The sequence below is a fragment of the Stenella coeruleoalba genome (genome assembly GCF_951394435.1).
Source record: "Stenella coeruleoalba genome assembly, chromosome: 9".
Taxonomy (NCBI): domain Eukaryota; kingdom Metazoa; phylum Chordata; class Mammalia; order Artiodactyla; family Delphinidae; genus Stenella; species Stenella coeruleoalba.
Genome location: NC_137155.1, coordinates 29,647,895 through 29,675,813, shown reverse-complemented (window position 1 = coordinate 29,675,813; position 27,919 = coordinate 29,647,895). Strand labels below are relative to the sequence as shown.

The window sequence follows — 27,919 nt, the reverse complement described above, 5'->3', positions numbered from 1 at the left end:
AACATGCATAAACCAATATTTAAATGTTAAATTAAAATTAATACCATTTAGTCACTCCAAGTAAAATGAAATGCTTAAGTGTACATTTCACAAAACATATATAGGATCTGTATGCTGAAAATTATTAAATGTGATGAAAGAAATCAAGGCTAAATAAATGGAGAGACATAGTGTGTTCATGGATTAGAAGACTGAACACAGTAAAATGTTGATTTCTTTTTTCAAACTGATCTGTAGGTTTAAGGCATTTCCTATAAAAAATTTCAGAAAGGTTTTTCTGTGGACATAGGTAAGCAAGTTTATTTTAAAATTTATATGGAAAGATACAGGCTCTAGAATAGCTAAAACAATTTTGACAAAGAAGAATAAAGTGAGAGGAATATGTCTACCTGATACTAAAACTTACTATATAGCTATAGTATATTGGTGGAGGGATAGACACATAGATCAATGAAACAATAGAGAACCCAGAAATATACTCACACAAATATGCCCAGCTGATGTTTGATGAAGGTGTGAGAGCAATTCAATGGCAGAAGAATGGTCTTTTCAGCAAATAGTGCTGGAACAATTGGACATCCAGAGGTTAAAGAAAAAAGACCAAAACTTCACACTCTACACAAAAATTAACTAAAAATGGATTGTGGATTTATATGTAAAATGTAAAGCTATAAAACTTTTAGAAAGAAAATAGGAGAAAATCTTTGGGATCTAGGCCTAGGCAAAGAGTTCTTAGATTTGATTACTAAAAGCTTGATCCTTAAAAAGAAATTATAGGGCTTCCCTGGTGGCGCAGTGGTTGAGAGTCTGCCTGCCGATGCAGGGGACACGGGTTTGTGCCCTGGTCGGGGAAGATCCCACGTGCCGCGGAGCGGCTGCTCCCGTGAGCCATGGCCGCTGAGCCTGCGCATCCGGAGCCTGTGCTCCGCAACGGGAGAGGCCACAACAGTGAGAGGCCTGCGTACTGCCAAAAAAAAGAAAAAGAAATTATAAATTAGACTTTGTCAAAATTCATAACTTTTGCTCTCTGAAAGCCATGTAAAGGGGATGAAAAGACAAGCTACACACTGGGGAAAAAAATAATATGAAAATCATATATCTGACAAAGGACTAGTGTCGACTATAATGTAAATATAAAGAATGCTCAAAATTCGATAGTTAAAAAAAAAACAAATAAACCAATTAGAGAATGGGCAAAGGACATGAACAGACATTCATCAGAGAGGATATACACATGGCAGTTAAGCACATGAAAGATTGTTTAGCATCATTAGCCATCAGTGAAAAGCAAATTAAACTGCACTGAGATATCATTATACATCTACCAAAATGGCTAAACGAAAAAATAGTGAAACACCAAATGCTGCTGAGATGCCGCGAAACAGGATCACTCATAGGTTGTTGGTGGGAATGAAAAATGGTACAGCACCCTGAAAAATAGTTTGCAGTTTCTTATAAAACTAAACATGCAATTACCATACAATCCAGCAAATTGTACTGGGCATTTATCTAAGAGAAAAGAAAATCATGTTCATGTAAAAATCTATAGTCAAATGTTCATAGCAGCTTTATTAGTAATAGCCCCAAACTGAAACCACCCCAGATACTCTTCAATAGGTTAATGGTTAAACAACTGTGGTGCGTCCATACTGTGGGTACTGTCCAGTGATAAAAAGGAAAGAAGTATTGATATACACACACCAACCTGGATGAGTCTCCAGAGATTTGTACTTGGTGAAAAAAGCCAATCCCAAAAGGTCAAATACTTTATGACTCCATTTATATAATATTCTTGAAATGATGAAATTGTAGATAGAGCAAATTAGCAGTTTTCAGGGCTTAGGGATGGTGGGGAGGGGAGAAATGAGGAGTAGGGAAGGAAGTGGCTGTGACTACGAAAAGTAGCACTGAGGGATCCTTGTGAAGAAATTGTTCTGTATCATGACTGTAGTCATACGAATCTACATAGGTGATAACATTGCTTGGAACTAAACACACACACACACACACACACACACACACACACACACGAGTGCATGTAAAACTAGTAAATCTGAATAACGTTGATGGATTGATGTTAAATGTTAAATTTCTGGCTGTGATATTGTTCTGAAGTTTGGAAGGTGTTATTTCGGGAACACTAGATGAAGGGGATATGGGCTCTGACTGTATTGTTTCTTATGACTGCTTTTATGTCTACAATTATCTCAAAATAACAAGTTTAAAAAAAATAAAGCATGTATAAATTATCTCAAACAAAATAAAACAAAAACCTACACTGAGAATTGGAAAAAAGGGACAAAGATGAAGGTCCACACATCTGTGGTGGTCAGAACTATTGCTTCTGACTATATTAGTTTGAACAATATAAAGTGGCCGATATTAGATTTTACCTTACAGGAATAACAATTTCATGTGTCTCGCACTAATGCAATTAGGCCTTGTTAAGAAATTAACAGCCTTTGGAATAAGGGATGAGTTAGTGATATTTTATATAGTTTATGTGGGTCATTGTGAAGTATCACCATTCTATTATTTTATATTAGAGGAACAGCAAGTTGGCTTTCCATATCCCTCAGAATATTTTGGAGGTTATTTTCTTTCAGCAGGCATGATCTCTTAAAAAACAAAGAACAAAACAAAACACTTAATGAAGATTCTACCATAGTCTTGCCTAATCATATGCTTATAGTTATGGAAGGTTGTAGAGAAGCCAGGTATATTGAATCAATTGGAATGGTACTTGATACTTTAACAATAAATTAAAATAGCATGTTTTGCAGCTCCTAATTCAAAAATATTTCTAGTAATCTTCCTGTTGTCAGCTGCTTCTGGTGTGGTTGATAGTTGTGGGCTGAGGTTTCAAAAGGAGCAGAGAAAAATAGCCAAAGCATATTGTATGCACCTCTTGCATTATGCAGACCTGTTTGTTCAGGAATGACAATGACCTCCCTGACTCAGCCCCAGCGCTGTGAGTGATTCTGGCAAGTGTGCTGGGACAGCCCTAGGCAGGTCACTTTGAGAGGTCAGGGAGGTCTAGTGCATCAGCGGGTTGTTGTTTTGGGTACCAAAGAAGAAGGTACATACAGCACAACATCTGCACATGGAATCTAGTTAATAAATGTTCATTTGCCTTCACCCACCCATTCCTGCATCTATCATAGCTCCTTTTACTTTCACACACAGCAAAGGAAGAGATCCACTATTAAAATCAAAATAATTTTGAGCTTTTTACGACATGAAGAAATAGACTGTTACTACGTACACATACGAGTCCACAAATGCTGTAAATTATTAATTGAAAGAGTGTAATACTGTTTACTCAGAATTTTATTTGAATTGCTTGTGTGTAATATTTAGTTAGGTGGTTGACTAGTCATGTATTCCAGGTTAAAATATTAACCTTAGTCCTTTGCCCATGCCAGTTGATCCAGTTTTTATCACAGGGCCCTCTGGGATCCCAGAGGGGTCCACATGTCAGTGGCTGGTATTAGAGAGATTCACTCCAGTGGCTGTTAATTCATGCTTTGAAGCCTTGAATCCTGGCTATTTCACATATTAGGAAATTACTTGACCTCTTCATCCCTCCATTTCCTCATGTATAGAGTGGGGAAAATAATACCTACTTCACTGTGCAAATGAGAAGAATCAATGAGATCCTGTGTATACAAAGGACCCAGTACTGTTGCTTCCACAGAACAGATGCTCAGGGACCAAACAGAAGGATCGAAGCGCATCCGTAAAACAGAGACCTCCCTGGTGGATTAATGTATTGCTCAGAAACATCAGCAAAGAGAGCTCTGCTTCCCCGGCATGTGAAACCTCCTTAAAGCCCTGTCACTACTCAGTACTTGGTCCCCTGCGTTCTTCTGGCCTCCTACCTTGATACTTCTGAGCTAGAGTACAATTAGCAATTGCTGTGTTGAGTACACACCCTATTTCCTTGATATAATGCCCCTTTTGCTATATTGGTTTATGTTAATAGTATACACCTCCTTCTGAGATTTAAAGTCCCAGATTTATTTATTTATATGAGGATCCATGGGGTATAGTGAGAAAATAAAAATTTTAATTTAATTTGTTTTATACCATCTCAGTCCAAAAAGAATTTGAAGTGGCTTATAATATGTACACTAAAAAGTAGGACATGATGACCAAAGATGAATAAAAGATTTATATACAGTAACATACAAGGAACATTTGTGTATATATTTATTTTTTCTTTACAAAAGATACAATTAACTTGTTAAATTTAAAATTATCTGCAATTGTGTTTTTAAACAGATACTATCTTCATTTACTGATAAAGAACTCTTGGCATATGCAAAAGCTGGAGCAGTAGCTGAAGAGGTGTTAGCAGCGATTAGAACTGTGATTGCATTTGGAGGACAAAAGAAAGAACTTGAAAGGTGTGAGTCTCTTTTTTTAAGTTGGTAGAGATGTTAAATTCTGTCATCTTATATGCCCTTCCGGTAGACGGTGATGACTGTTACTCTCTGATATATATGTTTCCTTAAGTAGCTTCATGGATATGTTACAGCATAGTTAATATTCTGGAAAAATTGTAATTCTAATTGTACTCTTCTTATATCTGCTTATTCAAAGCATTTTCTAGAGTCTTCTAGGTCATCAGTGACATAAAATAATTCCTTAAGGCTGAAACATAGTAGTTCTTGATTCTCTAAGAATGAATGAGTATTTTGTGTTAGATCTATGGGGTCATTAAGTCAGAATAATGGTTACCTCTGGGGGAGATGAGTTGGTGATAAGAGAGGGACACAGGGCCGGGGGCATCTGTGGGTCTGATGGTTTGCTCAGTTGTGCACAGTGACCTCAATTGTGCTTACGTGGGTGTTCACTGTATATTCTTTAAACTGTACATATGTGTTTGGAGTACACTTTGTTCATATGATATATTTCATACCCACAAAGATATCCTCTGAGAATAATTTGTGATGGCTATGTACCTACCATAGTTCAAAGGAAAGTAATATCTGTGCTCTATCTCAAATTTTGCTAAGGTTTTTGCTTTTGCCTTAAAATATGTCTGACTAATAAAATGTGAAGTCTTGCTTAATTACCTGGCAAACATCCAATCAAATGAAGCCCCTCTTTTCTTGATGGTGGAGGCGACAGGTACAAACAACCACAAATGAACAAAATATCGAACATACCAGTTGGGGTAGATAACTATTTGGGGAAATAAAATACTCCATGAGAGTCATAGGGGGGTGTTTACTATTTAGAGAGATTATTCAGCAAAGCCCTTTCTGAATAGTTAATGTTTGAATAGACACGGAATGAAGTTTTTTTTAATAAATTTATTTATTTGATTTTTATTTAGTTTTGACTGCTTTGGGTGTTTGTTGCTTCGCACAGGCTTTCTCTAGTTGCAACGAGCAGGGGCTACTCTTCCTTGCAGTCCGCGGGCTTTTCACTGCGGTGGCTTCTCTTGTTGTGGAGCATGGGCTGTAGGCTCATGGGCTTCAGTAGTTGTGGCTCACGAGCTCTAGAGCGCAGGCTCAGTAGTTGTGTCGCACGGGCTTAGTTGTTCCGCGGCATGTGGGATCTTCCTGGACCAGGTCTCAAACCCATGTGCCCTGCATTGGCAGGTGGATTCTTAACCACTGCACCACCAGGGAAGCCCCAAAATGAGGTTTTAAACTTGGGATTTGTTTCCAGTTTTCCTTAGTGGAAAGGTGGACCAGAAAAAGAATGCATCCACCAGCACAGGGAGACAAACAAGGCCTATCTGCTTCTGCCTAGTTTTTGAGCTGGAGGAAAGCATCTCTCCATAGAAATCAAAGTCTCAGGCCTCACCTTCAGGCGCTGCTGGAGTCTCAATTCATAATACTCTGTGGACTAGGGAGCTATCTCTTCCTAAAACTGAGGATTTCGTGTTAAAAATGAATCCAAGTCCAGTGCTATCACTAGGGTGTTTGGTAGAAGAAATTTTTAAATTGCTGAAAATTAATGAACCAAACAGCCAGATTAAGGACTTAGAAAAAGAACAACAGAGAAAAGGAAGTACAAGAAGGAAATAATAAAGATAAGAGCATAAAAATAATTTAATAGAAAAAAAGATAAAAAAGCAGAGTTGACAAGAATCCATAAACTAACTCTTTGAAAACACAGTTAAACAATGAAGTAGTATTTTGCAAGTTTTAAAAAATTAATTAATTTTATTTTTGGCTGTGTTGGGTCTTCATTGCTGCACGCGGGCTTTCTCTAGTTGCAGTGAGTGGAGGCTACCCTTCTTCATTGTGGTGCAAGGGCTTCTCATTGCAGTGGCTTCTCTTGTTGTGGAACACAGGCTCTAAGCACAAGGGCTTCAGTAGTTGTGGCACGCAGGCTCAGCAGTTGTGGCTCGTGGGCTTTAGAATGCAGGCTCAGTAGTTGTGGCACACGGGCTTAGTTGCTCTGCAGCATGTGGGATCTTCCCGGACCAGGGCTTCAACCGTGTCCCCTGCATTGGCAGGCAGATTCTTAACCACTGTGCCACCAGGGAAGCCCTTTGCGAGTTTAATGAGGAACAAAATAAAAATGAATAAGGAAAGAATTGCTACAGATTTTAAAAAATGTATTTTAAAAATTAGTTTTATACCAATAAATTGTAAAATCCTGATGAAATAGACAATATCCCAGAAAAATATAGGTTAAAATTCTCTTAAGAAGAAAACTTGAGTAGAACTATAATCATTAAAGGAATTGAATCCAGTTTAAAATCTCCATCCCTTGCCTTTACGTATACGTACACACCAAGTAGAAACCACCAGGTCCAGATAATTTTACAGGCAAGATTTTAACAAAACTTCAAGCAAGAGATAACCCCATCTTACACAGATTGCTTCTGAGAATGCAAAATATATATAGAAAGTTGTTAGTTCATGTTAGGAGGCTAGTATAACTTTGACACCATACCAGACAGCAGGTATATGAGAAAGGAAAATTGTAATACCGTTTCACCTAAAACATAGATGCAGAAAATCTAGATAAATTATTAGCTAAATGAATCAATGTGAAAAATATCAGATTTAAAAAAAATCCTGAACCTGGTGGCTTGATCCTATAAATGCAAAGATGATTTAACCTTAGGAAATCTATTAATTAACCACACTAGCAGATTGAAAGAAACATTTTGTTTTGATGGATGAAGAAAAAGCATTAATTGCATATGATTCTTGACAAAAATTTTCTTAATCTGATAAACCAGATACCCACAGGAAACTTTGTATTAAATGGTAAAATGTTAAAAGCATTTCTTTAAAATAATGAATGAAACAAGTATGTCCGCTAGAATCATTTCTATTCAGTGTTGTACTGGTATTACATAATAAAATGAAGGAAAAAATAAGAGTAAGAATAATAAATAAAAATAAAGTGAAAAGCTCTAAGGGCTGGAAAACAAAAAGCAAAACTGTCATTATGTACAGATGATATGATTGTCTACATAGGAATTCCAGTAACAGTATATAGTAAGGTCTGCAGACCAACAGTGTATGTTAAGGTCTCCGGGTACCTGATGACAATTCAGAAAAAAAAATGGCATTCCTGTGAACAATTAGAGAATATGTAGTATTTCATCAATTCTGAGATGCACATTTTTCTCTCACAATTCATCATCTCTGAAATTCAGATAAATCCTACAGTCAGAGCCATCTTACAGTTGCTATGGGACTGGATTGAGAACTCAAGTTCTGCGGGAAGCATTTGTGTTTGCTTCTGCCGTTCACTGGGGGCACTATTAACCTGAAACCACTTTTGGGTCCCAGCTGTATATGGAGTGCCCTATTAAACTCCTTTTTTTTTTCATTTACTTCTCAATGTGTGAGATTTCTTTTTTTCTTTTTAAACATCTTTATAGGAGTATAATTGCTTTACAATGTTGTGTTAGTTTCTGCTGTATAACAAAGTGAATCTGCTATATGCATATGTATATCTCCGTATCACCTCTCTCTTGCATCTCCCTCCCACCCTCCTTATCCCACGCCTCCAGGTGATCGCAAAGCACTGAGCTGATCTCCCTGTGTTTTGTAGCTGCTTCCCACTAGCTAGCTATTTTACATTTGGTAGTGCATATCTGTCAGTGCTACTCTTTACGTTGTCCCAGCTTACCCTTCCCCCTCCCCCATGTCCTCAAGTCCATTCTCTATGTCTACGTCTTTATTCCGGTCCTGCCTCTAGGTTCATCAGAACCAATTTTTTTTCTTTAGATTCCATATATATGTGTTAGCCTGCAGTATTTGTTTTTCTCTTTCTGACTTACTTCACTCTGTATGACACACTCTAGGTCCATCCACCTCACTACAAATGACTCAATTTCGATTCTTTTTATGGCTGAGTAATATTCCATTGTATATATATGCCACATCTTCTTTATCCATTCATCTGTCGATGGATACTTAGGTTGCTTCCATGTCCTGGCTATTGTAAATAGTGCTGCAATGAACATTGTGGTACATGACTCTTTTTGAATTATGGTTTTCTCATGGTATATGCCCAGTAGTAGGATTGCTGGGTCCTATGGTAGTTCTCTTTTTAGTTTTTTAAGGAACCTCCATACTGTTCTCCATAGTTACTGTATCAATTTACATGCCCACCAACAGTGCAAGAGGGTTCCCTTTTCTCCACACCCTCTCCAGCATTTATTGTTTGTAGATTTTTTTGCCGATGGCCATTCTGACCGGTGTGAGATGATACCTCATTGTAGTTTTCATTTGCATTTCTCTAATGATTAATGATGTTGAGCATCCTTTCATGTGTTTGTTTGCTATCTGTATATCTTCTGTGGAGAGATATCTATTTAGTTCTTCTGCCCATTTTTGGATTGGGTTTGTTTTTTTGATATTGAGCTGCATGAGCTGCTTGTATATTTTGGAGATTAATCCTTTGTCTGTTGCTTCGTTTGCAAATATTTTTTCCCATTCTGAGGGTTGTCTTTTCGTCTTGTTTATAGTTTCCTTTGCTGTACAACAGCTTTGAAGTTTCATTAGGTCCCATTTGTTTATTTGTGTTTTTATTTCCATTTCTCTAGGAGGTGGGTCAAAAAGGATCTTGCTGTGATTTATGTCACAGAGGGTCCTGCCTATGTTTTCCTCTAAGAGTTTGATAGTGTCTGGCCTTACATTTAGGTCTTTAATCCATTTTGAGTTTATTTTTGTGTATGGTGTTAGGGAGTGTTCTAATTTCATTCTTTTACATGTAGCTGTCCAGTTTTCCCAGCACCACTCATTGAAGAAGCTGTCTTTTCTCCATTGTATATTCTTGCCTCCTTTATCAAAGATAAGTTGACCATATGTGCATGGGTTTATGTCTGGGATTTCTATCCTGTTCCATTGATCTATATTTCTGTTTTTGTGCCAGTACCAGACTGTCTTGATTACTGTAGCTTTGTAGTATAGTCTGAAATCAGGGAGCCTGATTCCTCCACCTCTGTTTTTCTTTCTCAAATTGTTTTGGCTATTTGGTCTTTTGTGTTTCCATACACGTTGTGCAATTTTTTGTTCTAGTTCTGTGAAAACTGCCATTGGTAGTTTGATAGGGATTGCATTGAATCTGTAGATTGCTTTGGGTAGTATAGTCATTTTCACAATGTTGATTCTTCCAATCCAAGAACATAGTATATCTCTCCATCTATCTGTATCATCTTTAATTTCTTTCATCAGTGTCTTACAGTTTTCTGCATACAGGTCTTTTGTCTCCTTAGGTAGGTTTATTCCTAGGTATTTTTTTCTTTTTGTTGCAATGGCAAATGGGAGTGTTTCCTTAATTTCTCTTTCAGATTTTTCATCATTAGTATATAGGAATGCAAGACATTTCTGTGCATTAATTTTGTATCCTGCTACTTTACCAAATTCATTGATTAGCTCTAGTAGTTTTCTGGTAACATCTTTAGGATTCTCTATGTATAGTATCATGTCTTCTGCAAACAGTGACAGTTTTACTTCTTCTTTTCCAATTTGTATTCCTTTTATTTCTTTTTCTTCTCTGATTGCTGTGGCTAGGACTTCCAAAACAATGTTGAGTAATAGTGGTGAGAGTGGGCAACCTTGTCTTGTTCCTGATCTTAGAGGAAATGCTTTCAGTTTTTCACCATTGAGAATGATGTTGGCTGTGCATTTTTCATATATGGCCTTTATTATGTTGAGGTAAGTTCCCTCTATGCCTACTCTCTGGAGGGTTTTTATCATAAATGGGTGTTGAATTTTGTCAAAAGCTTTCTCTGCATCTATTGAGATGATCATATGGTTTTTATCCTTCAATTTGTTAATATGGTGTATCACATTGATTGATTTGCATATATTGAAGAATCCTTGCATTCCTGGGATAAACCCCACTTGATCATGGTGTAGGATCCTTTTAGTGTGCTGTTGGATTCTGTTTGCTAGTATTTTGCTGAGGATTTTTGCATCTGTGTTCAGCAGTGATATTGGCCTGTAGTTTTCTTTTTTTGTGACATCTTTGTCTGGTTTTGGTATCAGGGTGATGGTGGTCTCGTAGAATGAGTTTGGGAGTGTTTCTCCGTCTGCTATATTTTGGAAGAGTTTGAGAAAGATAGGTGTTAGCACTTCTCTAAATGTTTGATAGAGTTCACCTGTGAAGCCATTTGGTCTTGGGCTTTTGTTTGTTGGAAGATTTTTAATCACTGTTTTAATTTCAGTGCTTGTGATTGGTCTGCTTATATTTTCTATTTCTTCCTGGTTCAGTCTTGGAAGGTTGTGCTTTGCTAAGAATTTGTCCATTTCTTCCAGGTTGCCCATTTTATTGGCATATAATTGCTTGTAGTAATCTCTCAGGATCCTTTGATTTCTGCAGTGTCAGTTGTTACTTCTCCTTTTTCATTTATAATTCTATAGACTTGAGTCTTCTTCTTTTTTTCTTGATAAGTCTGGCTAATGGTTTATCAATTTTGTTTATCTTCTCAAAGAACCAGTTTTTAGTTTTATTGATCTTTGCTATTGTTTCATTCATTTCTATTACATTTATTTCTGCTCTGATCTTTATGATTTCTTTCCTTCTGCTAACTTTGGGTTTTTTTGTTCTTCTTTCTCTAATTGATTTAGGTGTAAGGTTAGGTTGTTTATTTGAGATTTTTCTTGTTCCTTGAGGTAGGATTGTGTTGCTATAAACTTCCCTCTTATAACTGCTTTTGCTGCATCTCATAGATTTTGGGTCGTTGTGTTTTCATTGTCATTTGTTTCTAGGTATTTTTTAATTTCCTCTTTCATTTCTTCAGTGATCTCTTGTTTATTTAGTGGTGTATTGTTTAGCCTCATGTGTTTGTATTTTTTTGTTTTACAGTTTTTTTCCTGTAATTGATATCTAGTCTCATAGCGTTGTGGTCGGAAAAGATACTTGATACGATTTCAATTTTCTTAATTTACCTAGGCTTGATTTGTGATCCAAGATATGGTCTATCCTGGAGAATGCTCCATGAGCACTGAAAGAAAGTGTATTCTGTTGTTTTTGGATGGAATGTCCTGTAAATATCAATTAAGTCCATCTTGTTTAATGTATCAGTTAAAGTTTGTGTTTCCTTATATATTTTCATTTTGGTTGATCTGTCCATTGGTGAAAGTGGGGTGTTAAAGTCCCCTACTATGATTGTGTTACTGTCGATTTCCCCTTTTATGGCTGTTAGCATTTGCCTATGTATTGAGGTGCTCCTATGCTGGGTGTATAAATATTTACAATTGTTATAACTTCTTCTTGGATTGATCCCTTCATCATTATGTAGTGTCCTTCTTTGTCTCTTGTGGTAGTCTTTATTTTAAAGTCTACTTTGTCTGATATGAGAATTGCTACTACAGTTTTCTTTTGATTTCCATTCGCATGGAATATCTTTTTCCATCCCCTCACATTCAGTCTGTATGTGTCCCTAGGTTTGAAGTGGGTCTCTTGTAGACAGCTTATATGTGGGTCTTGTTTTTGTATCCATTCAGCCAGTCTATGTGTTTTTTGGTTGGAGCATTAATCTATTTACATTTAAGGTAGTTGTCAATATGTATGTTTCTATTACCATTTTCTTAATTGTTTTGGGTTTGTTATTGTAGGTCTTTTCCTTGTCTTGTGTTTCCTGCCTAGAGAAGTTCCTATAGCATTTGCTGTAAGGCTGGTTTGGTGGTGCTGAATTCTCTGAGCTTTTGCTTGTCTGTAAAGGTTTTAATTCCTTCGTCGAATCTGAATGATATCCTTGCTGGTGTAGTAATCTTCGTTGTAGGTTTTTCCCTTTCATCACTTTAAATATGTCCTGCCAGTCCCTTCTGGCTTGCAGAGTTTCTGCTGAAAGATCAGCTGTTAACCTTATGGGGATTCCCTTGTATGTTATTTGTTGCTTTTCTCTTGCTGCTTTTAATATTTTTTCTTTGTAGTTAATTTTTGATAGTTTGATTAATACGGGTCTCGGCATGTTTCAATTTGGGTTTATCCTGTATGGGACCCTGCACTTCCTGGACTTGACTATTTCCTTTCCCATGTTAGGGAAGTTTTTGACTATAATTTCTTCAAATAGTTTCTCAGACATTTTCTGTTTCTCTTCTTTTTCTGGGACCCTGATAACTCGAATGTTGGTACATTTAATGTTGTCCCAGAGGTCTCTGAGACTGTCCTCATCTTTTAATTCTTTTTTTCTTTATTCTGCTCCCTGCCAGTTATTTCCACCATTTTATCTTCCAGCTCACTTATATATTCTTCTGCCTCAGTTACTCTGTTATTGATTACCTGTAGAGTATTTTTAATTTCAGTAATTGTGTTGTTTATCACTGTTTGTTTGCTCTTTAGTTCTTCTAGATCCTTGTTAAATGTTTCTTGTATTTTCTCCATTCTGTTTTCAAGAGTTTGGATCATCTTTACTATCATAACTCTGAATTCTTTTTCAGATAGAGTGCCTATTTTGTCTTCATTTATTTGGTCTTGTAGGTTTTTACCTTGCTCCTTCGTCTGTAACATTTTTTTGTCGTTTAATTATTATTATTTTTTTTTGATGGGTGGTGCTGTAATTCTGTCTTACTGGGTGTTTGGCCTGCGTCATCCAGCACTGGAGTTTGCAGGTAGTTGGATAGAGCTGGGTCTTGGTGCTGAGTTGAGGACCTCTGGGAGGCCTTACTCTAATTGATATTCCTTGGGTTCTGAGGTTCCCTGTTGTCCAGCGCTTTAGAGTCGGAGCTTCCATCGCAGGAGCTCGGGCCCGATCTCCTGCCCGAGAACCAAGATTCTGCAAGCTCACGGCACAGTAAGAAAAAAAAAAAAAAAAAAGCCTTGGCTATGGGGGCGGAGTTTAGGCGGGGTAGAACTTGGGCAGGGGTGGGGTTTAGGGTGGGGCGGGACCTAGACGGGTTGGGGGATGACGTTTGAGCATTTGATAGGGCCTAGGTGGGGCTGTGTTTAAGCTTGGGGCGGGGCGTCTGCCTAGGACCTGGTGGAATGGGAGAGGCATCACCCAAGGAGAGCTTCTGGAGTGTGGCGTTCTGGAGTTTGGAGGTAAGGCCCTGGAGAGGGTGTGTGGGTGGGGTTTAGGCCGAGCTTGTGGGAGGGCGTCTCGGAGTGTAGAGGTAGGGCCCTGGGTGGCGGTGTAGGGGCGGGGTTTGGGCTCTGCGTGGCAGGAGGGAGGCTCCGAGGGCAGAGTATTAGGCCCAGGAGCTCAACAGGCTTCCCCGTTCCTAAGTGGTCAGGGAAAGAGCTGGCCCCGTTTACGTTACTTCGTGGCCCTCCCCCACTGTCTCGCCCCAGATCTCCCCCATTGCTGCTGGACCCCTAATGGTGGGTGGGTCCTGCTGGGTGTAGGAATTCCTCCCTTCCCCTAGCCGCCCCTCAGGGGTGCTGGTCCCAGAGGTCTGGCCTTTATTTTTGCTCCTCCTTTCCTCCTTCCCACTCCCTCAGGACCTGCGCAGCTGGAGGGGGCCTCGGTGGGCAGAGGATCAGGCCTCGGATCTCAGCAGGTTCCTGGGGGTCCAAGTGGCAGGGGAAACCTGGCCACGCTCCCTTTTGATCCTCTGCCCTCCCAGTGGTCCCCCAATTTCCCCCTTCGGGCGTTGGATCCGTTCCCCTCCCCCAGCTGCCCCTCAGTGGTGCTGGTCCTGTCCTGCCTCCAGTTCTCCTCCCCCCTCCCCCCACTCCCCACATCCTACCCGGGCGCAGGGGGTTCCTCCCATCCCCTTAGGTGTCCATGGTCCCCCAGGGGTGCCTGTTAGGTGCCCTTTTTGTGAGAAGACGCGAATTCTGCGTCCTTTTAGTATGCTATCTTGACTCCACCTCCTATACTCCTTTTTAATGCTACATAAAATAACAAAATTATAATACTTTTTATTCTTTTGGCTGCATTGGGTCTTCATTGCTTTGCACTGGCTTTCTCTAGTTGTGGCGAGCGAGGGTTACTCTTTGTTGCAGTGCGCGGGCTTCTCATTATGATAGCTTCTCATTGGGGAGCATGGGCTCTAGCCATGCAGGCTTCAGTAGTTGCAGAACGTGGACTCAATAGTTGTAGCATGTGGGCTCTAGGGCACGCAGGCTTCAGTATTTGTGGCTCCCAGGATTCAGTAGTTGTGTCTCTTCGGCCTAGTTGCTCCACAGCATATGGGATCTTCCCAGACCAGGGATCAAACCCACGTCCCCTGCATTGGCAGGTGGATTCTTAACTACTGTGCCAGCAGGGAAGTCCCTATAATACTTTTTAAATTAATGGCATCCAAAATTTGAAGAACATAAGTTGAGAAGATATTATTATTAGCGATGAAAAACAATAATGATGTATGTGATGTAACCTGGGTAAGGAGGGAAAGGACATAACAGGAGTCAAGTCCAATATTCAGAACTTAGATAAATCTGATCATTTTAATTCACTGAAATTTTAAAAGAATTGAGGTTTTTTTAAATGGAGTGCTTTAAGAAATTAGGTACAAATTTTTTTGTTGTTTTAGAGAAGATTTTGATTAACTTTTTATTATAAGAATAAGCAAATGGGCTTACACAGGTATATTCAAAGATTCATTTCAGGTGTAGAATCATTTCTTCAGAAGATATTAGTTACTGGAATGTATCTTTGAAAGATCATTCTCCTCTAGAGAACTGGAAGTTAGTTAGTTTTTTTTGTTTTTTTTTTTGCCATACACGGGCCTCTCATTGTTGTGGCCTCTCCCGTTGCGGAGCACAGGCTCCGGACGTGCAGGCTCAGCAGCCATGGCTTATGGGCCCAGCTGCTCCGTGGCATGTGGGATCGTCCCCGACTGGGGCACAAACCCGTGTCCCCTGCATCGGCAGGCGGACTCTCAACCACTGCGCCACCAGGGAAGCCCTGGAAGTTAGTTTTGCCTGAAGATCAAGAGTAGGCTCAGGACTGCCACCTGATGGCCTAAGGTTCTTTCCATCTTGCCCATTTCTTGAAAGTTCAATTCATTCAGCAAATTTATCCAGCATCTAACACACCCCATGCACTATGCTAGGCTCTGGGGATATTTGCCTTCGTGTTATCCCCAGTCAAAACAGTAAGGTGAAGAAAAGGGAAGGAAGGGAGGCAGGAAAGTAGTAAGGAAGATAAGAAAGAAATCATCAAAGACATGAATTAAATCATGAATTTTTAAAATGTGCTATGAAGCAATCAAAGAGTGTGCCCATGAGGGTAAGGAGGGCAAATTTACTTGAACGATGATAAGGAAGGTATGATGGATGTTTGAGGTGGTTTCATGGAGGCTGGGACTTGAGGGATGAGGAAAATCCTGCTCTAGTAGGGGTAGGGATAGAGGAGTCTTCCAGATTTCCTGAGGTGGCAAAGACTTTGGTATATTCTAGAAAATATCCTAAGACTTGTGTGCCTGGAGTTCAGTTGAGTGAGAGGAGATTGAGATGAAGAAAGGCTGTTGAGGGTGGGTGGGGGCCGGAACAAGGGGACTTGCAGACCCTGGTGAGGAGTTAGGATCTAACTCTAAGGGCACAGGGAAGCGGTTGAGGGTTTTAAACAAGGGAGTGACAATCTACATTACTTTTTAAAACCATTTCTCTGCCTGTAATTGGTCTGGTGAATGTATGAGAGCTGTCAAAGATTTGCTTGGAAGACTGTTGAAGTAGTCCAGGAGAAGGGTGATAAGTTCCTAGATTGAGGATTTAATTCGGAAGTAGAATTGTTAAAATTATCCTTAGACCAAATATAATTCTTCAGTTTTCTTTCTAGTTCTTGCTCTTCCCTTCTCTGCTTCCACATAGACAAGTAATTAAGGTTTTAGTCTGATTTTCTCTTGAAATTAGCAGGTATGGTAGGATCTCTCAGAGTCTCTCAGAATTTAGAGTGAATTTAATTCAGTAGTATACAATAGTTTTATTCTCCTTCATTTAATTATATTTTTCTCTTGTGTGTGTCTTGCATATGTTGACCTGTTAGTATTGATTTCTCTTTGCTTAGCAAAAATTGTTCCTTGCTCTCGTAAGGGGCTATTTGTGTCACTGATATATATTTTCATATTATTTAAGAATATTTTTTTCTAAATGTCATTGTTTTATTATGTAACTTTGCCCCTTTTAGGAAATCCTACATTATCATTTTCATACTAAAGCTTATAATGAATTAATGATTTTAATATCTGGTGTTATATGTGTATCAAAGCCTATGTAAAAGTAGTATTGTTTGTTTTTCCTGCTTCCTTATCCTCTTCTTTTCTTCCTTTATCTTTTCTGGCATCTAAATGATTTTCTTCCTTGTTTCCTCTGCCTGTGCAAAAGTTTCCTCTGGCTACTTGGGACACAGCATATCAGTGAAATGATTTCTACATTAGTCTTGGTAAGCAAGAACTGAAATAAAGGAAATAACAGGGTTTGACTCATAGCATTAAAGTTACTTAAATGTCATCATGTATAATTTATGCCTAGTAATACTTTCACATCAAATCACCTCATAAAGTGGGAGGGATGTATATCAACCATTGAAATACATTTCTCACAAATAATTTGTTGGTCAAAGATTGTAACTGGCAAGTTTGGGATTTACATTTTTGGAGGGAGAAACTCTAATAATATATTACCATTTTATCACCATGAAGTTCTGTTTAAATTTGCTCTTTAGGCAGTAGTCATGTAATTTTCATTTGGCCATGCCTTTGGTTAACTGGTTATTGGTGAAGGAGTTTTTAAAAGGCATGAAGGCAAGAAAGAATGCATGCTCATATCTGAGCAAGGCTTGACCTCTGCTTCTACATTCTAACGAATGGGACAGATGCTCCAAAAAATAAATATAATACCACATAATATTTACATAGTCATGTGTTTATGGATCAAAGACCTCAAAATATATACTCTGTATGGAAATAAATTCTTCCATGTCAACAATTGTGAGCTCCTCTTCCTGCAAGGAGTTGTGATTGAGAGGATAAGGACAGATTTAAAGCTCAATTATAATCTGTCCTATTTCTCTAATAATTTTACCATGATTCTATATTTGCAAAGATCCTTCTTTTTCTTTAAATTAGGGCCCCATTTGCTTATCTCCACATCTCTCTTCTTAAGGAAAGCAGTCTGCCATGTTCCTTTCAAATGAAGGTAAAGTTACAGAGGCCATCTCCTTTACTTACCTTGAATATCAGAAATTAACCAGTTTCCCAGGGTGTAAAAAGTACTTGAATTGCCGTTTGGGAGTAAGTGTTAAGTGATTAGAAAGAGAGAGAAATATCTGTCAGTGGACTCTAACATTGCTTTGGTTTTTGTTTGCTTCCTTGCTTTTGCCCTCTTTTGTGTATTTCCCTGTATACGCTGTAAGAATTATTAACAGGTGTTCTCCAAGTTTGGCTAATGTAGTGCAGATTTTTGTGCTGTGAACAGATTACAGGGTTATAGTACTGAGATCTTGATTTGCTCCGTCCTTGAGGCAGCCAGAAGGCCTTGGGTGGCCCATGCCACCAGGGAGAGCCCCTTCCTCCAGCAGTGAGTAGCCATGACAGGACCAACGTCGGAGGCATTGACAGAGGGGATGGGTAGTAGGCAATGTATAGAAAGGCCGAGGAAGGGGACACTGATACATAGTGATGGACTATTATATACTTTAAGCCAAATAATTTTTTCAGGTCAGTGATTTTTAAAATAAACATCTGTGGAAGTAAGATAAACTAGACAGTTTATTTACATGTAAAAAGTCTTGGATGGCAATTCAGAGCTCTTAAAATGCTCTCACACATGTATTTTCTCATTTGGTTCTTCCAGCAGGCCCAGGGGGAAGCAGGGCGGGGAGCAGACTTGATATTCAGAGGTTTAAAGGACTCACCTATATTGAGCACTTTCTAGCATTTTGTCTTCATTTTATTAGTACATTTTAAACACATGCAGATTTTCAAGGGAAAACGCAGGTGTTTTCATAGCTTCTGTTTTGTCTTATGTATGAAACGATGCAAGTTCTGGAAGTTCGCTAAGTATTACTTCATTTATTTCACTATTGCCGAAGTCAGAGAAGGTGCTTTTTAGAACATCCCTCGACAAATTACTTAATTTCCATAAGGCCTCAGTTTTGTCTTCTACAAGAAGGGATTAACATAATACTAGCATCATGGGATCAGTGTGTGGACAAAAGGAGAAAATACATGTGAAACACCTCCCCCAGGCCGTGGCACATCCTGTGTACGCAATGACCATCATGCTGTATTGACCCGTTTCATAAGATTGATAGGTATGTGTGCTAATTTTTGTTACTTCTCCCAGGTACAACAAAAATTTGGAAGAAGCTAAAAGAATTGGAATAAAGAAAGCTATTACAGCCAACATTTCTATGGGTGCTGCTTTCCTGTTGATCTATGCATCATACGCTCTGGCATTCTGGTATGGGACCTCCTTAGTCCTGTCAGAAGATTATTCTATTGGACAAGTACTCACTGTAAGTGATGTTATATTAAGAGATGACTCACTATTAACATGCAGTGAAATTTCGTAGTGTTGGTTTGAGTGTTGGAGCATATATTTTCGAAGAATTATTAAATAATGCAAAGAATAGCGAGCAAGAGACTGGGATTTGATATCAGGCCGTCTTGGTTCAAATTCCGGCTCTGCCACTTAGTAGCTGTATGATTCGCTTCAGCCACCTAGACTTTTCAAGACTCTCTTACCTCTTCTGCAAAATGGAAATGGCAGGAATAAGATGCCATAATTTTTAGCGTTGTTGTAAAGGACTAACCGAGAACATGAGTAGAGAATCACTTAGCAAAATTCCTTCTATGTAAGTTGTTGGGTAATATAACTACTGTGTGATTTAGAAAGAAGTGAATAGTGACATTAGTTCCCTTTAACCCCTGAAGAAAAACGGTATCAAGTCTACCAATAAGAAACGGATTTGGGCAAAATGAAGAAAAACAAACAAAAATAAACGGTTCATCAGACCTCAAAGAGTATACAATCTGGTGGAGGGCAGAGAGACTCCATCTGAGAAAGAATGTGTGCTTTATACTTCACAAAATACTTTCATATGTACCGTTTCACTTGATACAAGAACACTAAGGTTGCCCGGTAGGGAAAATAGATAGAATCTTGCCTGTTTTTGCAAATAAAGAAATTGAAGCCCAGAGATCTAGGAGAATCACCTGAAGACATAAAGCCAGTCAGTGCTCAATCCAGGATTCAGACTTTGGGCTTCTGACTCTCATAATAGGGTTTGTTTCCACTGTACCCTACTGATGACCTTAACCAAAATTCTTGGCCATTGAAGACATATAAAAATATTCTAGTCATATAGAATTTATTGTTTCACTGAGCCAGTAAGACTAATTCAGCATTCTAAACTGTATAGTACTTCAACTTTAAAAATATTTTTAACAGCCAGTATTGATATGTTGCCTTTGCCATTTAAAAATTTAATTAGCGATGTTAGAAGAAGTATGAAAAAATGTACTAAACACTAAGTAACTTGATGTTTTTCCTTCACATTCCTCAGGTCTTCTTTTCCGTATTAATTGGGGCTTTTAGTGTTGGACAGGCATCTCCAAGCATTGAGGCATTTGCAAATGCAAGAGGAGCAGCTTATGAAATCTTTAAGATCATTGATAACGTAAGTCTGGGCTGGCCCTTTATCTGTCTAAAAAAGTCGATTTTCTTTATCACTTTATTCAACTCTCCACAGATGTCACTAAAAGTAGTTATTGTAACCTAGTCATCTTCTGAAATTTTATTCTGTTTAGAAACCAAGCATCGACAGCTATTCGAAGAACGGGCGCAAACCCGATAATATTAAGGGAAATCTGGAATTCAGAAATGTTCACTTCAATTACCCATCTCGAAACGAAGTTAAGGTACAGTGATAAATGATTAATCAGTGATTCAACAATGTATTGGATGAAGCGTGTCTGATACTTCCCTTTAGAGATTGTTTAAAAAAAATGTATGTTTAAACCTAGTTTTTTTTTTTTCGTTTTTTTTTTTTTTTTGCGGTACGTGGGCCTCTCACTGTTGTGGCCTCTCCCGTTGCGGAGCAAGGCTCCGGACACGCAGGCCCAGCAGCCGTGGCTCATGGGCCTAGCCGCTCCGTGGCATGTGGGATCTTCCCGGACCGGGGCACGAACCCGTGTCCCCTGCATCGGCAGGCGGACTCTCAACCACTGCGCCACCAGGGAAGCCCTTAAACCTAGTTTTGAATTGAGTTCATAGTCTCAGAATCTGTGTTTTGCCTTTAAGTTTATTTCTTATTCATCATGATAGATCTTGAAGGGCCTCAACTTGAAGGTAGAGAGCGGGCAGACGGTGGCACTGGTTGGAAACAGCGGCTGTGGGAAAAGCACGACGGTCCAGCTGATACAGAGGCTCTATGACCCCACGGAGGGCGTGGTGAGATGACTTGCTGAACTAGGTGCTGCGGCACTGAGTTACCTTTGCAGATTATACGTCACAAGTCTGCAGTGTGTGAATATCACACCTACTTTTTATTTCAGATCAGTATTGACGGACAGGACATCAGGACCATCAATGTCAGGTATCTGCGGGAAATTATCGGTGTGGTGAGTCAGGAACCTGTGTTGTTTGCTACCACCATAGCCGAGAACATTCGCTACGGCCGTGAAAATGTAACCATGGATGAGATTGAGAAAGCTGTGAAGGAAGCCAGCGCCTATGACTTCATCATGAAACTGCCTAATGTAAGTCCTTCTCGATCTTTGTCATGCTAGAGGGTTATAAAATGCTGGCCTGATGCATAGGAAGTTAGGAAATGACTGTAAACTGGAGGAACCTCCTAAGAAGGGAAATCAAGATGACTTCAGATTTTAAAACTCTAGCAGCATCGACTAGCAGTAGACATACATATTATTTTAAATTAGGGTTGGTTATTACTAAGTTTAAGGAACTGGACCATACTGCCTGTGAGGCTTGGGTTGTTTATGGGATTGCTTGCCATCTTTTTTTTTTTTTTTAATAAATTTATTTATTTTTTGGCTGCGTTGGGTCTTCGTTGCTGTGCGCGGGCTTTCTCTAGCTGCGGCGAGCGGGGGCTACTCTTTGTTGCAGTGTGCGGCTTCTTATCGCGGTGGTTTCTCTTTGTTGTGGAGCACAGGCTCTTGGCACGTGGGCTGCAGTAGTTGTGGCATGCGGCCTCAGTAGTTGTGGCTTGCGGGCTCTAGAGCGCAGACTCAGTAGTTGTGGCGCACAGAGCTAGTTGCTCTGTGGCATGTGGGATCTTCCCGGGCCAGGGCTTGACCCCGGGTCTCCTGCATTGGCAGGTGGATTCTTAACCATTGCGCCACCAGGGAAGTCCCTGCTTGCCATCTTATAATCTGAGCTGAGATAGCTTATTCTGTTGCTTAATCCTCCTGTGGTTTCTGTGTTGTAGAAATTTGACACCCTGGTTGGAGAGAGAGGGGCCCAGCTGAGTGGTGGACAGAAGCAGAGAATCGCCATCGCTCGGGCTCTGGTTCGCAACCCCAAGATCCTGCTGCTGGATGAGGCCACCTCAGCGCTGGACACTGAGAGTGAAGCGGTGGTTCAGGTGGCCCTGGATAAGGTGGGTGAACCTCATTTCAAACCTAGCTGATTTATAAGCACAAGAACATTCCATTGTTAATTCTTAATGTTTTAAAAAAAATCTCTTCTAAAGTGATTCTTAAAGCTATTAAAACCATCCAGCCTCTTTGCGTCTGTTTGTTTAACTTCTCTCTATTTCTCTGGTATTTTTTAGGTAGCGATGAATAAGCTTTCATTGAAAGATACTTGCAAATTTTTTTTTTCCTTTATTTTTGGCTACATCGGGTCTTTATTGCTGTGCATGGGCTTTCTCTAGTTGCAGCGAGTGGGGGCTACTCTTTGTTGTGGTGCGTGGGCTTCTCATTGCGGTGGCTTCTCCTGATGCAGAGCACGGGCTCTAGGTGCGTGGGTTTCAGTAGTTGTGGCATGCGGGCTCAGTAGTTGTGGCACACAGGCTTAGTTACTCTGCGGCATGTGGGATCTTCCCGGACCAGGGCTCTAACCCTTGTCCCCTGTGTTGGCAGGTGGATTCTTATTGTGATCTTGAAAACTTATTAGCCTTAGCGATGACCCTGTTATTTAGGTTTTGTGAGTTTTCGTTGTTGTCAACAAGAGGAAGGTTTACAGTTTCCAAGATGTTAGATGCCTCTTGAAGACTCTGTGGGAAATGAGAAACCTCTTATCTTCAGGAAAGTGCCGGAGAGCTGCCGATGTTGGAAACATACCTGAGCCATGAAATGTCCTTGACCATCAACAGAGTTTGACCTTCCAGCAGTTCTCGAGTCTGTGTGACTCATTCACCAGTTTGGACTTGAGTGCTCGTGCTGTGCCAGGCACTGTGCTTGGTCTCTGGTGTATGATGGTAACCAGGCCAACTCTGTGAGAACAAGAAATGGGGAAACCTTTTAACCCATAAGTGCTCCAAGTTGAAGTGTCCCAGTAGAATTCAAAGATGAACTCACGGGCTTCCCTGGTGGCGCAGTGGTTGAGAATCTGCCTGCCGATGAAGGGGATGCAGGTTCGTGCCCCGGTCCGGGAAGATCCCACATGCCGCGGAGCGGCTGGGCCCGTGAGCCATGGCCGCTGAGCCTGCGCTCCGCAACGGGAGAGGCCACAGCAGTGAGAGGCCCGCGTACTGCAAAAAAAAAAAAAAAGATGAACTCATATTTGCTCCAGTTCCTCTTCTGTGTAATAACAGAACAACGCTGTTTCTCTAAACATCCTGTCAGAGTGCGTAACAGATTGTTGAGAGAAGAAAAAGCAGGTCACTAAAACTTCTGTGAACCAAAATAGAAAGAGATGGGATTGTGGCTGCATTTTCCCCCTTCACTTTGCTTATCTATAATGTCACATCTGTATTTTATAATTCTACCATGGCACTATGTATTAAATTATAAATAAAATGAATTTAGAAAGGTTGCATTTAAAAATACCTTTTCTTTAGCACGCACATTTTGGGTGGGAATACCACATCCCCGACTTTTGAAAACATCCATGGAGCTGATCCGTTGTCTTCTCTACTTTCTGGTTGCTACCACCTAGAGAGTATTTTTCTGACATGTATTTTTTTTTTCTTCTCAGAGTTTTTCACTTCTCTTTTTCATACTGATCCTGATACCTTTTTTTTTGTTAGCTTGTTTTGAGAATTTTATTGCTAGTTCCTGGAGAGAAATATAGAGTAACAAACGTTATAAGCACTGGGAGTTACAAAGGTTAAAGAAATCTCAGGCGAGTTCTAGTTCTCTGGCTCTGTTCCATATGAAAATAAAAATGAGATTGGGCGTTTAAACATTTACATAGCTCTTCAGTTTTCCATAATGCTTCTCCCTAGGAATAAGAATCATTTATTAAGCATTTACTGTATACATCACAGTGCTTCCTGTGCATTGTTGTATTTAGTTATCACAACTACTCTAAAAATTAGCACTATATTATTATCCCCATTTTATATATGAATAAGTTGAGCCTCACACAGGTTAAAAGATTTGTATAAACTCCTGGAATTCATAAATGGCAGAACTAAGATTTGAGTTCAGATCAGTACAACGCTGAAGTCTGTACTTTGTTGCTTCACATTTATTATTTGTCTTGATCATCCAAATGTCCTGTGAGATAGGACATGGTGATTCCCAGGACTGATGCTAGCTCGTATGCACCAGTATAGCAACTGGCCTGTACCTGCTCTGATTGACCAATTCTTGGGCTGTAGGGTGTTTTACTTTATATAAGCCCCTGATGATTACTATAAACAGGCTACGAGAGGTTGAGTTAAAATACTTAGAGGCTTACATAATATTAATATGAGACTATCATATTTGTGTTTATAGTTATAATAGAACATCATTTTATTTTATTTTTATTATTTTTTAATTTTTTTTAGAATATCATTTTAAACCACTAACTGTACATTTACTGAAGGCAGAGACTATCTTATATAGCTTACACAGTTTTGCAATATCCAAGGCATTGGCGGTCAGTAAATATAACTTGAATTAATGAATTTTTCCAGATAGTTGTTCATGTATTCCAAAACCAAATTTTTCTCTCTTTAGGCCAGAGAAGGCCGGACCACCATTGTGATCGCGCATCGTTTGTCCACAGTTCGTAATGCTGATGTCATTGCTGGTCTTGATGATGGAGTCACTGTGGAGAAAGGCAGTCATGATGAACTCATGAAGGAGAAAGGCATTTACTTCAAACTTGTCACAATGCAGGTATAGTCTAACTCTAGCATTTTCCTAAAGCACGATATGTTAGGCATAAGCTGATTTTGCTGTGTTCAGTGCTATAAATAAATGTTACCGTTGATTATCTTGAGAAGAGGGAGAAAATACTTGGGTGGGATTCAGGATCCGACCAATGTTTTTTAGAGGTTTTTTCTTTGTCTGGAAAGGAGGGAAAATAAAGAAGGATAATTAGAGAAAAGTAAAGTTAAAAAAGGCTTAAAGGTGAGCTATCCACTCAAGTAGCCACTAGCCACATGTGGTTATTGAGCACTTCAGCGGTGGTTAATCTGAATTGAAGTGTTTGTAGGCTGGAAATGCATACCAGAGTCCAAAGACTTAGACTTAGTCTACCAAAAAAAAAGCAGGATATCTCAAAAAGTCTTTACACTGATTACATGTTGATCTAATACCTTGGATACATTAGGTTAGATAAAATATACAATTAAAATTGATTTTAGGGTTTCCCTGGTGGCACAGTGGTTGAGAGTCCGCCTGCCGATGCAGGGGACACGGGTTCGTGCCCCGGTCCGGGAAGATCCCACATGCCGCGGAGCGGCTGGGCCCGTGAGCCATGGCTGCTGAGCCTGCGCATCCGGAGCCTATGCTCTGCAACAGGAGAGGCCACAGCAGTCAGAGGCCCACGTACTGCAAAAAAAAAAAAATTGATTTTACCTCTCTTACATTTTTTACCATGGCTACTGAAAAAAATTGTGGCTCACAATATGGTTTGCACCGTATTTCTGTTGATAACACGGGTCCAAAGCAAATATGATTGAGCCAAAAACACCCACAAAAAGTATATGACTAGATACATGGAACGGATGCCATGTTGTTTCAGCATATTTTCTGAGAATACTCATTTAGTGGTTTTAATTTTCAGATATAATCACACCAGAAAATAGCAGTTTAATTTTATCCTTTTCCTATACAGACTTAAATTGCCATTTCCTTGATATTTGCTGTTAAGCGATTAGTTTTTGTTGGTTAACTGAGCCTAACCAGCTTATGCATATTTCTTATTTATTTTAGACAAAAGGAAATGAAATTGAATTAGAAAATGCAGCTGGTGGATCCGAAAGTGAAATTGATGCCTTGGACATGTCCCCCAAAGATTTAGGATCCAGTCTAATAAGAAGAAAATCAACTCGCAAGAGTATCCATGGACCACAAAGCCAAAACAGAAAGCTTAGTACAGAAGAGACTTCGGTACGGAGGAGGCTGTGGACTTATGTCTTCACCAGTGGGCTAAGGCTGGGATACGAGTGGGAACAAGAAATGGTTATCCAGAATCCTCCTGTCCTATCCCCTAGCCTGTTCCACAAATCCAAATCTCAACATTTTAGACTCAAGTTGGAATTTATAGGACAAGAATTTTAGAATTAGAATTTATAATGTAAAGAGATAGATTACAGTGGGTCTTCAAACACAAACATTTTTGTTCTTTCATCCTTACTTATAAATATACTTGTCACGTTCCAACTGTCAGGTCAGACTTAAATGTTTATGGAATCATTTATTTTTAAGAAATAAAGGAACGATATAACAGAATCTGTCAGCACTTTTTTTTTTAAGGTAAATAGCCATCAGTTGATAAGGAAGTAAGAAAAAGATATATTCATTTAAAAATTTTTCTGCATACAGAAGAACTGTACATCAATTAAATCAGTTAAGTATCAGTTCTTTTCCTGACGAGTTTGTTGTATTATTTTGTGTTCTCCAGGATGAAAATGTACCTCCAGTTTCTTTTTGGAGGATTCTGAAGCTGAATATAACTGAATGGCCTTATTTTGTGGTTGGTATATTTTGTGCCATTGTAAATGGAGGTCTGCAACCAGCATTTTCAGTAATATTTTCAAGGATTATAGGGGTAAGTGTTTATGTCCATTTTGGAGATATACTTGTGAGTCCTGACTAAAGAATGAACTGTTTGTGTTTGTAACTTTATACAGAAACCACAAAAACATGCAGCTCACCTTCATATGACACTAACCAGCTTGTAGATGTAGGAATAGAAGTCTTGTTTGTGATAGGAAAACTAATTTTTCAAAGCTTCCTTGGTCGTGGCATTTGCTTTCTATCCTAGGGCCCTGGGAATGAGATCCCTGAAAAATAGTCCACGAAACTGACTAGGTGACTGTCCCCTACCTGCCGTCATTGGACTCTGAGTCCAATGGAACTGTCCTATCGCCAGGGTGCGAAGAGACTTCCTCGTATGTTCATCACACTGGCTCAAGACAGAGCTGCTCTCTGACTCATGTGCTTGTCAGGACGTAAGCAGGCTGAGCGCTGGGCCTCTGTGAGATGTCCATCCCACGTGTTAAGAGGAAACAAATGGGACGGCTTCCAAAAGATGCAGGCTGACAGATGCCGGTTGCACCTGCTTTTCATTTCGGCATTTTCAACAAAGAAGTTACAATCCAGGCAGGAGTGCCCTCTGTTAATGACAGATGTTCAGACAAGCTGAGGACACCTTTGCCATAACTGCTAGAAACATTGTAGAGAAAGAGATGGATCACTACACAAAATATAGACCAAACGCTAACTTTTGATTATATTAAAAGATACATAAATATGCCGGTCCGCCTATGCCTGGCTAACTTATTTCCGGTTGGCGTTCACATGTTTGATGTAGTCCTTCAAGGAATATCTTCATTGTCTGCTTTGTGCCACGTACTGTTCTGCGTGCTGAAAAAGTACCAGGAAAGGGAGGAAGTGTCTGATTCCATGGAGCATATGTTCTAGGCCAGGGGTTAGCAAACTTTGTCTGTAAACGCTAAGAGAGTAGATATTTTAGGCTGTGCAGGCCAGATGGTCTGCGTTGCAAATGCTCAACCTTGTCATTGTAGTGCACAAGTAACCATTCAGAAGCAAAGAAACATGGTTGTGTTCCATAGCCACCATAGATTGGCTGGGGCCAGTCCCTGTTCTAACATTTGTCTTGCAGGCACAGAGGTAGACAGTGGCATCATCAGGGAAAGAAAAGGAATTGGATTAGTTAGGAATAGGTTTGGCTGTGTATAACAAAAACTTACAAATTTTAGGTTTTCCTCATTCCTCGTGTAGCAACAGACCTGGAAACAGGTGGTCCAAGGCAGACATATTAACTCCTAGATATTGGGTAGGGAACAAGCTCTCTGCCTCATTGAAGGTTTGTAACACAGAATTTAGGATTGTGGGCTCTGAGTTAGATTGCTTGGGGGTATAGCCTTGGGTCATCACTTGGTGGCTGTGTTACCTTGAACAAGTTAATTAACTTCTCTGTGCTTCAGTTTCCGTCTATGTAAAAT

The 27,919-nt window shown here is 39.6% G+C and overlaps 1 protein-coding gene across 2 annotated transcripts in view; it reads left to right on the top strand.

Annotated features, from left to right (window-relative positions):
- Positions 1-27,919, top strand: part of ABCB1 (ATP binding cassette subfamily B member 1) — a 103,145-nt gene that overhangs the window by 38,982 nt on the left and 36,244 nt on the right. For both annotated transcript variants that reach the window (XM_079932184.1, XM_079932185.1), the window contains 10 exons: positions 4,285-4,409; positions 18,670-18,841; positions 19,892-20,005; positions 20,136-20,246; positions 20,653-20,778; positions 20,883-21,086; positions 21,776-21,946; positions 24,459-24,620; positions 25,662-25,838; positions 26,353-26,499. In XM_079932184.1, coding sequence (XP_079788310.1) covers positions 4,285-4,409; positions 18,670-18,841; positions 19,892-20,005; positions 20,136-20,246; positions 20,653-20,778; positions 20,883-21,086; positions 21,776-21,946; positions 24,459-24,620; positions 25,662-25,838; positions 26,353-26,499 — 1,509 coding nt within the window. The remainder of the gene's footprint in view (positions 1-4,284; positions 4,410-18,669; positions 18,842-19,891; positions 20,006-20,135; positions 20,247-20,652; positions 20,779-20,882; positions 21,087-21,775; positions 21,947-24,458; positions 24,621-25,661; positions 25,839-26,352; positions 26,500-27,919) is intronic.